Below are 12290 nucleotides of genomic sequence, written 5' to 3'. Positions count from 1 at the left end.
TCACAGTTCGTGGGCTCGAGCCCCACATCAGACTCTGCGCTCCCTGACAGTGCAGAGCCTGCTTGGAATTCTCTCTCTCCCTCTCTCTCTTCCCCTCCCCTGTTCGTGCACATGCTCTTGCTCTCTCTCTCAAAATATATATATACTTGTTTTTAACAATCAGGAATTTTTCTTCACCTGGGACTTCATTTTCAAGCATTTTCTCAGCCTTCTAGTCACTCAAGTCCCACGTCCCCACATGAGATGTTTCTCTTGCTGGCTTCTTTCCTGGTTTCTGCCTCCTCCATCACTTCCCACTGCTGGTGCCCTCCACGGCAGAACCACTTCTCTGTAGTGAGAGAGGAGGCCCACTGAACAAATACATGAGGAGAATCACCACCTTTTTCCCAGAGGAGAAAGTCAGTGGATATTCTAAGCAGCCCATTACATTTTCACAGAGACTCAGTGTAACTCACTCGAGGCACTGCAAAATTGGGTTCCCCTCCCCCTGGAAAGCCACCATGTTGGCCCTGGTTTTGCTTTACCTTGTGTTTGGGCGAGGTTGGCTGATTTTTACTGACATCACACCCTGTCTAACATGCCTTGTTTCCCTCTATTAGAAAGAACCTGGAACAAAGATTAACAAAGGTGCTAAAGGGAAGAAGGAGGAAAAGCAAGAAGCTGGAAAGGAAGGTACTGCACCATCTGAAAAAGGTGAAACTAAAGCTGAAGAGGTACTTTCCATAAATACCCCCCACTGATTGAATCAGTGTCTTAAAAGAAATTGCTCAATCCTTCAGCCGGTGATAGCACGTTCATAATGACTCTTTTTATTGCCCGTAATGTTATTACAGATCCACATCTCTCGCTCAACTGTTAATGTCTCAACCTCCAGAGGTACCCCACCCAGCACACTGTCAGTAAAGGGGCAGATTGAAACAGTGAGAGTTAAGGGTACAGTAGAAAATTCTGCATGTTTGCAGTGACTAGAATCAGATAGTAGTGTGGTGTTTTTTTTTATTATGAACAGTGGGAGCTTACAGGTAAAGCTTCTGTGGTCGTTTGAAAACCAGAAAGCAATAAATGCAGCCAAGTGTTTGCCTACTATATTCCTGCCTTGTCTGTTTCACACCCAGAGTTGAAATAGGTTTTGCAATCGAGCTGCTAAAAACCAGATGTTCAGAGTGTGTGTGTTGGTCGGGTGGACTTTCTTTTGGCTGATAGTAGCTTTAATAGTAACTATATCTCCCCCCCCCCTTTCTTTTTCACAGGCACAGAAAACTGAATCTGTAGATAACAAGGGAGAATGAATTGTCATGAAAAATTGGGGTTGATTTTATGTACCTCTCGGGGCAACTTTTAAAAGCTATTTTTACCAAGTATTTTGTAAATGCTAATTTTTTAGGATTCTACTAGTTGGCATACAAAAATATATAAGGATGGACATTTTATCTTCTCATAGTCATGCTTTTTTGGAAATTTCCATCATCTTCAAGTAAAATAAATACGAGTTTATTATTGAAAGCTATGTGTAAGGTTGATTGAGCATTCCATGCACTTGCTTTAAAAATCGGGTCCTGTGGATACTGTGGTGTTTCTACTGTGCGTATTTAAATTTTTCACGCAGTTTTTCTAGAGCAATAATCAGTGGTGCTTTTGTACCTAGGTTTTATGTGGTTTTAATGAAACATGGATAGTTGTGGCCACCTGCTGACTATTTGTGGTTTAAAATAAAAGGTTTTCTTGCCTGCAAAATACCTGCCTCTTAGTAGTGTCTTTACTATAAACTTGGGCAGTGTTTCATTTTGTTGTTGCAGAAGATGTGAAGAATATTTCCAGTGCGTGCCATAACAGCATTCCTAATAAGTCAAGTAGGATTATTTCTTAATTCTTTGGCCTGTAAAAATGTTATTATTTTAATGAAACCATCGGTGAGTGCTAGTGTGGAAGAATTACATCTAAAACACTTTATATCAGAAGTGGTCATCAATGATCACCATATAATAAGCTTTTAATAAAACATTACTTTTTCAAAGTTCTTTATAAACAGCATAGAGTTCTGTTAAACCAGAGAAAAACCATAAACTAGTGCTGATCCTTGAAAATCTCTCCCTTTCAAAATATACTAAGTCACATTTTACTAAAATACTTTCCCATTTGTTGAGGACTTCACAGCCTTGAAAGCTCTCTACCCGGCATGACCACATTTTAGCCTTGCATGAAGCTAAGAATGGAGGTAGCATAAGTAATATGAGAGGTCCTTTCTAGGCTAAGAAATGGGGACTTGGATGTTTATGCCTTACTTCAGGAAAGAGAAAAACCAGGATTTGAACCTGGTCTTTCGAATTTTAAACATAGCCTGTCTCGGTCTGTTCAGGCTGCTGTAACAAAATCCGATAGTTTGGGTGTCTCATAAACAAGAGAAACTTATTTCTCACTGTTTTGGACACTGGAAGTCTAATACCAGGGTATCAGCATGGTTTGGTGAGGGCCCTCTTCTAGGTTGTAGAATTCTGTGTGCTTACATTGTGGAAGCTCTCTGGAACCTCTTCACAAGGGTAGTAATCCCATTCATGTGGGCTCCACCGTTGTGATTTAAGCACCTCCAAAAGGCCCCACTTCCTAATACCATCATCTTTGGTGGGTGGGATTTCAACATAGGAAAATAAGGGGATCACAAGCATTCAGACCATAACAGGCTCCTCTTTCTGGAATGACATAGGTGTGCCGGGAACATAGGAACTACTTTTTGTTTCTTTTTTTTTTTTTTTTTTTTTTTAATGCTTATTTTTTGAGAGAGAGGCGAGCAGGGAAGAGACAGGCAGACAGAGAATCTGAAGCAGGCTCACTGCTGTGAGCGCAAAGGCAGACGCAGGGCTTGAACCCACGAACCTTGAGATCATGATCTGAGCCAAAGTCAGACACTCAACCTACTGAGCCACCCAGGCACCCCGCCACCCCCCCCCCAACAGAGAACTACTTTATAAATATAATTATTTGGTTTTTCTTCGCATTCCTGAGAAGTTTGGAGACTGCATGAGCACCCAAGAAAGCTGAATTCTGGGGATTCCTCTTAGATGAGGACTTGAATCTTTTAAGATGGAAAGTAGCACCTGAATTGCTCAGAGGCTCTTGTAAGGAGGCTGTAATTCCTCAGGGCCTTAGCATATACTGTGGGGGCTCAGAACTTGTGTCAGTGCCCCCAATCTGTCCTTAATCAACTGCATTTACTATCCATATTATATCCAGAAGAATCTTATTCATAGCTTTTTTTTTTTTTGCTTCTGATTATAAAATGTACCTTAATTTGTGTTGGACATGCTGAACACCACTTTTACCCAAAGAAAAATAGCTGGTATCCAGTGAATACAAAAATATTTTCAATGTGCAGTCAGTACACAGTTGACCTATGTTCTTGGCCTGCTTCCATTTCACAAATGCAGTGTAAACTCCACAGGTCTACTTTTTAAACAGTAACAAAAGTGCCACAGGTGATTTTTTTTAAATAAACATAACAATATTACAAAGGAGAAAAAAGCCAACGTCCTTCTTCCCCGCACTCCTGTGTCCTAGAGGTAACACTGCACACCATTTTCTCTATGACTGTGTATGGATGTGTGTATCTATGAATGTATATTCACACACATGTAGATGCACATATAATTGTTAAAGGAGAATATTGTATACATTCTATTTTGAACTTATTCAGCCAATAGATTATAGTTATAGGTAAAGATTATTTCTAATACTGCAGTGATACTGCAGTAAACCTTCTTGTTCACAAAGCTTTTGCCTACGTAGATTTTTTTACTTAACTAATTTCTAGAAGTGGAATGTCTGAGTCAAAGGGAATGTACATTTGACATCTTGACTATGGCCAAAAGAGTTGTACTCATCCACTTCCATCAACAGTATATAAATGACATCTTTCCTTACCTTTGCCAGCACTCTTATTTTGGCCAGTCTAGTAATAAAAACTAATGCCTCACTGTTCTAATTTCAGTGGTTTTTTTTTTTAAGTTTATTTATTTTGAGAGGAGGGGGGAGGAACAGACAGAGAGAGAGAGAATCCCAGAGACCCTGTGCTGTTAGCATGGAACCCAACACAGAGCTCAATCTCACGAACGATGACCTGAGCTGAGATCAAGAGTTGGAGACTTAACTGACTGAGACACCCAGGTGCCCCAAATTTTTATTTTATTACTAGTAAAATAAAGTTTTTCATATATTTAATGGTCATTTGAGTTTCTTCTGTGAATGATGTTGTTTTTCTACTTTTCTGTTGGGGATCACTGTGTTTTAGTCATTCACACAAAAAAATCATTATTTACAATGATCATTGATGCTATTACTTTTATGCAAACACAAATATCAGGGATTCTGTAGGTCATTGGTACGTGTGTATTAAAGTTTATGGGTATTATCGTTACCACATTAGCAAAGTGAAGGAATGCTGTAGAGCAGATAACTACCAAAGTCACGTAAGAGCCCTAGTTTGGTTCCCCAAAATTTGATCTGATGGTTATCCTGCTGTGAGTCTGGATACACTGCCTGCAAACAGATGGAAGTTTTGGTCCTACCCATGACTGCCACATTGCTTACCTCAGCAGTGAATTTATACATGTTAAAAAGTAGCCACCTTCTCCAAAACACCTATCTGCTAATCTGACGGAAAATCCTAACCCTATGAATCTACAATGACTTTGAGTCATTGACGTTCCTTGTGGTTAAGCAGTGTACTGCTTGTATAATCATACGTTTTAGTTCTGATATTCTCCCTGGAGATGGCCCCATGGATTGTAGTATTACAGTGCAATGTTCCTGAAATTCCAATTTTTAAATTCTAAGAAAAGATAATCTGAAAGTCAAAATCCATTGTACATTTACATAATTTACATTTACATAATTCAGGAATTTGAAACAAGGTTATGAAACAAAGACTTTTTTTCCTGTCCCCAAATTTTAGGGGACTTCATTCTTAGCCCGAGGTACAAGTGCTGTCCCCTTTACCAATCCTAGCAGGCATAGGGAACTCATCTCAACTTTTAGCTGTCACATATGCTAACAAACATGTCTTCTGAATGCTTTTCACTTAATCATGAATTCCAAACTTGTATACTGTTTTCTATTATTTTATTCAGAACATTGACTTTAAATCTCTCAGAATAACTTTAATGATTAAGATAATAAGTAGTGGTTCGCCTGGGTGGCTCACTTGGTTAAGCATCCGACTTCCATTTAGGTCGTGATCTCATGGTTCATGGATTCGAGCCCTGCATCAGGCTGTGTGCTGACAGCTCAGAGCCTGGAGCCTGCTTTGGATTCTGTGTTTCCCTCTCTCTCTCTGCCCCTCCCCCACTAGTGCTCTGTCTCTTTCTTCAAAAATAAATGATAAAAAAATTTTTTAACAGAAAAAAGGTAAGTTTTAATTTATTAATAATTATTAATATAAATTATATGTGAATATATATTAATATATAAATAATATAAATTATTTAATTTATTAATAATAAATAATAAACAGTTTATTCAATGCCCTGTGACAAATATTTTACATAAATTGATTTGGGAGAAAACTTGTGAATTCTGTATTATTTTAATGTTTCCATCTCCTAGTAAAAATGAACCCAATTTTCCAATGCCAAATAGAGTTCAGACTTATTTAAAACTGCTAAGGGAACTTTGTGATTATGTATTTCTCCTTCATGAGAGAAGAGTGTCTGAAATTCCAGTTTAAAACGATATTTATATATAAATGTCATGACGTTGAATTAAGCAATGGTTTATAAGGTATGACACCAGAAGTACAAGTAAGCAAGTAAAAAAGTGGACAGTTTCACAAAAATTTCAAGAGAGAGAACAGCCACAGAATGGGAGAAACTATTTCCAAATCATATATCTGATAAGAGTCTAATATCTAGAATATGTAAGGAACTCTTCTTACTATTCAAAAACAAACACTTTTTAAATATAATTTTAAAATGGGCAAAGGATTTTTAAATAGATGTGTCTCCAAAAACATACATCGATAGCCAATATGCAAATGAAAGGATGCTCTACAGTTAGTAATTAGGAAAATGCAAGTCAAAATCATTATAAGATACCATTTTACATGCACTAGGATGACTTAAAAAATAGCAAGTGTTGGAAAGGAAGTGGAGAAATTGGAGCCCCTTTTCATTGCTGGCGGGAACCTAAGATAATGTAGCCTCTACAAACAACAGTTTGTCATAACCAAACGTTAAGGAGGGTTAAGGAGGGTTACCATACGATACAGCAATTCCACTCTTGGTATGCACCCTAAGGAACTGAACACATATTCCCACAAAAACTAGTACATGAATGTTTATAACAGTGTTATTTCTAATAGCCAAACGCTGGAAATAATCCTGATGTCCATTAACTGATGAATGGATAAGCAAAATATAGTATCTCCACACAATGGAAAATTACTCAGTCATGAAAAGTGATGAAGTACTGATACATGCTACTACCTAGATGAACCTTGAAAACACCATGCTAAGTGAAAGAAGGCAGTCACCAAAACCACTGATATGATTTCAAGTATATGAAATGTCCAAAATGGGCAAATTTCATAGTGGTTGAAAGTAGATATGTGATTGCCAGGAACTGGAGGGAGAGGAGAGTGGGGAATGGTTGATAATCGGTACAGAGTTTCTTTTTTGGAGTGATGAAAATTTTCTGGAAGAGTGATAATGGTTGCACAACCTAGTAAATATACTAAGAGCCACAGATGCATACACTTAAAAAATGACATTTGCAAGGCCACTGTGCGAGCACAGGACTTAGAATCAGGAGGTCTGGTTTTAAATCTCAGTGCTAACTCACTAAGTGTGTGAACCCACATAGGTCATTTAATTTCTGCCTCTCAATTTCTCCTCCTTAAAATAGAATTAATACCTGTTTGACAAAGCTGTTAGGATAGAATGAGATAGTCACGGAGAAATCACTTAGTGCAGTGCCTAAAATACAGTAGGTTTTCCATAGATGCCAGTTGAATTGAAAATGGATGAATACAAATGAGCCGTGTAGGCTTTGATGAGTGTATATCATGTATGATCGTTGTAGGCTGTCAGCCTCTAGTCAATCTTTGAACAGTACAAAAGGAAGAATTGTGTTCCACTTAGAAGGCAATATAGTATAATGGTTAAGCTTATGAATTCTGAAACCAGACTGCCTGGGTTCAGATCCTCTTTGTTAAATACTGTCTGTGTGACCATGGACAGATTTACTTAGTCTCTCTATCTATACTCTGTATAACTTAGAGTTCCCATCTGTAAATGGAAAGAAAAATAGTTCCTACTGTATAGGATGTTATAAATGTTAATGGTACAAAGTAATGTTCAGGAAGTATATTTAGTCAAAACATGGAGCAGATGAGAGGTTAGGTCCTTGAAAGGAGCATTGTCTCATTCTCCTTTGTAACACACAGTAGAGGCCAAACTAATATTTGTTGAACTGAATGTGGCCTTCCAGAGACAGAGAACTAAGTTCAGGGTTGTTACCATTGCTATTTCCATCTCCAAATTAAGCTAATTGGATGGGGTAAATCAAACGTACAAACTACAATTCTGGCCAGTCTTCCTTGAAATTAACATAAAAATTAAACCATTTTAGTTTGTATTTAATGTCTTTTAAAACACCAATGCCATAACTTTAAGAACATTTTTTCTGTTAGTTGTGGTATTATTCTTATAATAATACTTGTTTAACCTGTGTACTCACATACTTATTTTAATTTAGCACCAACTTTACTTTTCTAGAAAAATACACCATGATCTGTAATTCCTTTATTTCTAGATCACAAAGCACTTAACAGTTAAACAGGGAACATTCTCTTAGAGTTAAATACATCTGGACCTAAGGTAATGGGCCTCATTGAGTTCCTTGAAGTCAAATCATCAACTCTGAAGATGGGAAGAATCCCTGGGATCATGCAGTTCCTCTCCGATACGATTTAGATTCCCATTTACAACAGGACCAGCAAAGAGTTTCTCAGACTTACATCTGGTCATAAAGGAGTTATCCCTCAAACAACTCTCAAAGTTAGGAAGTACTTTCTTATCATTGAGCCAAGGGCAATCTCCTTGTAGCTCTCCCCATTGATCCCGGTTCCACCAGGACCAGGGACATATCGAAGTAACTGATTCTTCCCCCCAGCAGTCCCTCAAACGTCTGAAAACACCTATTATGGTGCCTCATAAACACTTCGGTTTCTCTCATTCTTATGGATTATGGTATTGGACCTAGATCTTTTTAAAAATGTATAATGCATTTAAATTAGTCTCATAAATTCAGATGGTTGAGAAATGGAAACAAAATTTCAACACATTAGGTTGAACAGTATGAAATAGCTATCTTATGGACCTTCAAAAATGGTGATTTCATATGGTTCAACCTACACTTTTCCTCAGTTTTTCCCCCTTTAGGAAACTTGATTAGTGAGTTCATCCTGTTCTCTAATTTAAGTATGTTTACAAGGCAAAGAGCACTTCAAGACTGCACCAAAGTCTGTCTTCCAGATTTATCCATTCATCAAAAATACACTGAACGTCTAAATGCTGAGCATTTTGCATGGCATTAGGGATTCAGTAGTGAGAAGGTCAGTGTCCCTACTTCTTAAGCTTAGAGCTTAGTGGGGAAACCAACATTAATTACTTAGTAACACAAATAAATACATATTTACAAGAGCGATTACAGAATTCTAATCTCTTCCATGGTAAACCTTTCATGTAGTTCCTGTAATGGACTCCATTTTGAGAAAGATATTAGCCACAAACAAACCCACAGGAAACTAAGGTAACTTACTGAATAGCATTTTTAAAGTATTATTCACATGGTTGCTATAAAGCACCTGTGAAAAATGACAATTTGGGCTTGGCATAATAAATGTTTCGTTGTTCTTCCAGGAGATAATTGCTCCTGTATTTCTCATGCCTTTTCCAGGGATATCTTTTTGACTTAGAAGACTCCAATCCCACAAGTGACTCCTGAAAGTTAACTTGACAGGTGAAACAGATTCTTGAGGGAACAGAGGATGGGAGGAAAGTGGCCTAGGAGCTGGAAATCACAAAACTGGATTGACCTTTGTGGGCATCTGATTTAGCTTTGCTCTCAGAGCCAAGTCTCTTTTGAATTCTAGAAAAAACTTTTTTTTCCTGCACAATTTTTTAGGTCTTTTAATAGTAGGCTCCAAATCAGGACAAGGTGATTTAAAAGTATATATGTACTGTTTTTGATGGAATTCAATTTAAGAAATGGGTAATGAGTGATACACTTAAAAACTGGTTTGCTGAGCACATACAAAAAGTCCCAGGAGCTGCACTGAACTAGCAACTGTTATGCAGCTATGATGTTCTGAGCACTTTGCTACAGAAGTAATAACAAACCCAAAAAGAGATGCAAGTTTTGGCTTCAGTCTTATGAGATAAGACACGCCTTGGCTCTATGCATTTCTGGATTCTTTTTACAAGAAGTTGAATACTGATTCATCAAAACTGAGATAGAGTAAAATCCTCCATAAGTCAGCAACTGTTAAATGTCTACAATGTGCCCCGTGGTGGACAGCAACAAAAGGAAACTTTACTGACCTTTTCTGTCAAAATGAGTTGCTTTTCCCTTGCATTCTCATAGCACTTTTCTTGACCTATATTTTGTACTTACTTTACTTCATCTGGTACCATAAAACAATGCTTTCTTGTCTGTTTCTCTAAGTAGAAACAGAGAGGCAAGGAGCCTTTCATCCTTGTATTCTCCATAGCACCTACCTAGTGCTCAGTACATAGTAGTTAATGAATGTTTATTGAAATGTTTAGGTACACTAAATTAAAAGTCAAACTTTTCTCTCCACTTTCAAAGTCCTGCTAACCTCAAAGGAAGGCAAAACTACAACACTTCATAAGAGAGGAAAAAAGACCCTAGCATACAATATTAAGTGTTAAATGTGTACAGTTCAGAACTATCTTGAGCATCTGTGGGAAGATTCAATGGTGGGGAAAAAGCATGGAGGCTCCTGATTTGTTAAGGAGGCATGGATGAGTCAGAGAGGAGCAAGAGGACCTGTCAGACAAGGGAACAGTCTTTATAAAGGCTGGAGGCAAGTATGTAGTATCAAATATATCTAGAGTAAGTTCATCTCCCAAAACTACGTTTTGGGTACCTGAGAAAATTGATTCACGGCTGCCTGCTTCCATTATGTAAAATGATTGGGTTGGATTTGATTAATGGCTTGTAAAACCATTTTAAAAACAGTAAGGTACTAATAATTCTCTCTTGATAATGATGGGAAAACTGCAGGGGGGTGTATGACTCACCCTCTTGACCATCACCTCATTCCTAGGGGCAGCTCCTAACGTTCATGGGCTGAACCCTTGGAACCCAAGTGTGTTGAACCAAGGGATCTCTGAAGGCCTGGGTGACAGGATGACTCTTCCCAACTACCAAACTTGCTCAGTTTGTGCAGAAAGACAGGGATACATGATGACCGGAGTAGAGCATTGATGGTAGGAAGCAGAGAACACTGAGACTTTGGACATAAATCACTCAGCACTGTGCCTAGCACACAGTTGCAATTCAGGAAATGTGATATAACGTATGTGGGAATGTGATATTATGGGCTAAGAATGTGAGCTCTACATGGTCATGGAAGCATTGAATGGCAGTCACCAGTGTTTGGATTTGATCCAGCAAGAAACATGGAGCCCTCCTGGCTTCTTGCCCTGAGAAGACACAGGATGAGCATGGTGTCCAAGGAAGAGGATTCTGGCAATTAATTCAATTTTTAACCCATATTTTCCCTTTAATTAGAATATAGTCTGGATATTGCATTTCACAGGATTATTAGTTTTTTCTAAGGTGTAAAATAGTATTATAGTTATTCTTAGGAAATCTGTGCCGAAGTCTTTTAGGGATAAAGTGTTGTGATAGCTGCAACATTTTCAAATAATTCAGATACGTACACACGCATACATATACAAATATCCATCTACATAGATATAGCAAACACGGCAAAATATTAATTGTTGGATCTAGTGGTTTATATACGAACTCCTTATATTATTCTGTTCTGTATACTTGCATATTTTCATAAAAAAGAGTTGGAAAAGAAGTGGGGGGAAATGTTTTCCTTTGATCTTCTTATAGGAGGAAGAGAACAATTAATAGTGATAGTCACTAATGATACTCCTACACATTAGGAGAATACTTACTCTGTGACAGTCTGTGAAGTAAAAAAATTGGTCTAACCCAAAGCTCCTGAGAAGTAAACCTTTAAACTCTTACAATTTCCCAAGTGATAGGAGTGTTTTTGTTATTCCTGGTAGGCACCTTGGGCCATGAGTATCAATCTAAACTGGGGTGGAGGAGGATGAGGTAGAAGACTGGAGACTGATGGGCAGTCAGTCAATGGGCAATCAGTCAATTAGTCATGCCTATGTCATAAAGCCCCAGTTAAAACTCTGGATACCAAAGCTCTGGTGAACATCCCAGCATGGCAGTATTGCATGTGTATTGTCACACATCGATACCAGAAGGGTAACACATTCTGAGGAAAACAGAAGCTTTGCCTTTGAAACTCTGCTAGACTCCACTCTATGTGTCTCTTCCTATAGCGTGTTCTAATTTGTATTCTTCCCCTTAATAAATCATAACCATGACTGTAACTCACTTCCGGTGAGTTCTGTGAATCCTTCCAGTTTTATCACATTATCAACCCCAGGAGTGGTTTTGAGAACTCCTTGAACTTGCAGTTGGTCTTAGAAGTGACCACAGTCTTGGAGATTGTGCCATTAGGCTTTGCAGTTTGATGAACACAGGCTCAGATATTCTCCTTAGTATTTTTGTATGAATGTTAAATACTCATAACCTAAGCATAAATGAATTGCAGTAGGACCTACTATGTGGCCTATTTCACAGATAAGGAAACTTAGGAACAAATAACTAATTTGCCCAAGCTTATATAGTGAGTAAATGGTGGAACTAGAGTTTAAACTGTGGCAGGCTGCTCCAGAGCTAGTGCATCTTGTTGATAAGGAAACAAGTCTCTATCAGGAATACAAGTGAAAAGAATTCCAGAGTACATAGGTCCAGGGAGCAATGTAGGTTGAGTTCCGTGTCTTCCATTCTCTAGCTGCAGAAATGTATAATAATAATGCACCTTCAGAATGAATACCCTGAGGCACAGCAAGACACTGCCCTGAAAGATTCAGTGATGTTTAATACTACTCACTTTGTTTTGTAAGGCCATTAAGTGGACTAATTAATTTTATAAAGAAGTCCAAGAATTCTAACAG

The 12290-nt window shown here is 38.0% G+C and overlaps 1 protein-coding gene and 1 long non-coding RNA gene across 4 annotated transcripts in view; one reads left to right on the top strand and one right to left on the bottom strand.

Moving 5' to 3' along the window:
- HMGN3 (high mobility group nucleosomal binding domain 3) overlaps nucleotides 1-1734 on the top strand; it is a 31901-nt gene extending 30167 nt beyond the window's left edge. For 2 of the 3 annotated variants that reach the window (XM_007090134.3, XM_042986703.1), the window contains exons 5-6: nucleotides 600-713; nucleotides 834-1244. In XM_007090134.3, the coding sequence (XP_007090196.1) occupies nucleotides 600-713; nucleotides 834-965 (246 nt within the window). In that variant the 3' untranslated portion in view covers nucleotides 966-1244. The other variant, XM_042986704.1, reaches the window with a different exon arrangement.
- The window catches only part of LOC122238678, a 39265-nt gene extending 27921 nt beyond the window's left edge, over nucleotides 1-11344 (bottom strand). Inside the window, exons 1-2 of the long non-coding RNA XR_006217724.1 lie at nucleotides 11208-11344; nucleotides 178-328 (exon numbers count right to left, since the gene is read on the bottom strand). This is a non-coding gene — a long non-coding RNA (uncharacterized LOC122238678). The remainder of the gene's footprint in view (nucleotides 1-177; nucleotides 329-11207) is intronic.
- Nucleotides 11345-12290: the final 946 nt, after the last annotated feature.

This window comes from Panthera tigris, chromosome B2, assembly GCF_018350195.1.
Source record: "Panthera tigris isolate Pti1 chromosome B2, P.tigris_Pti1_mat1.1, whole genome shotgun sequence".
Lineage (NCBI taxonomy): Eukaryota > Metazoa > Chordata > Mammalia > Carnivora > Felidae > Panthera > Panthera tigris.
Note: the sequence above shows the minus strand (reverse complement) of the source record. Positions and strands in the feature narration are given on the sequence as shown.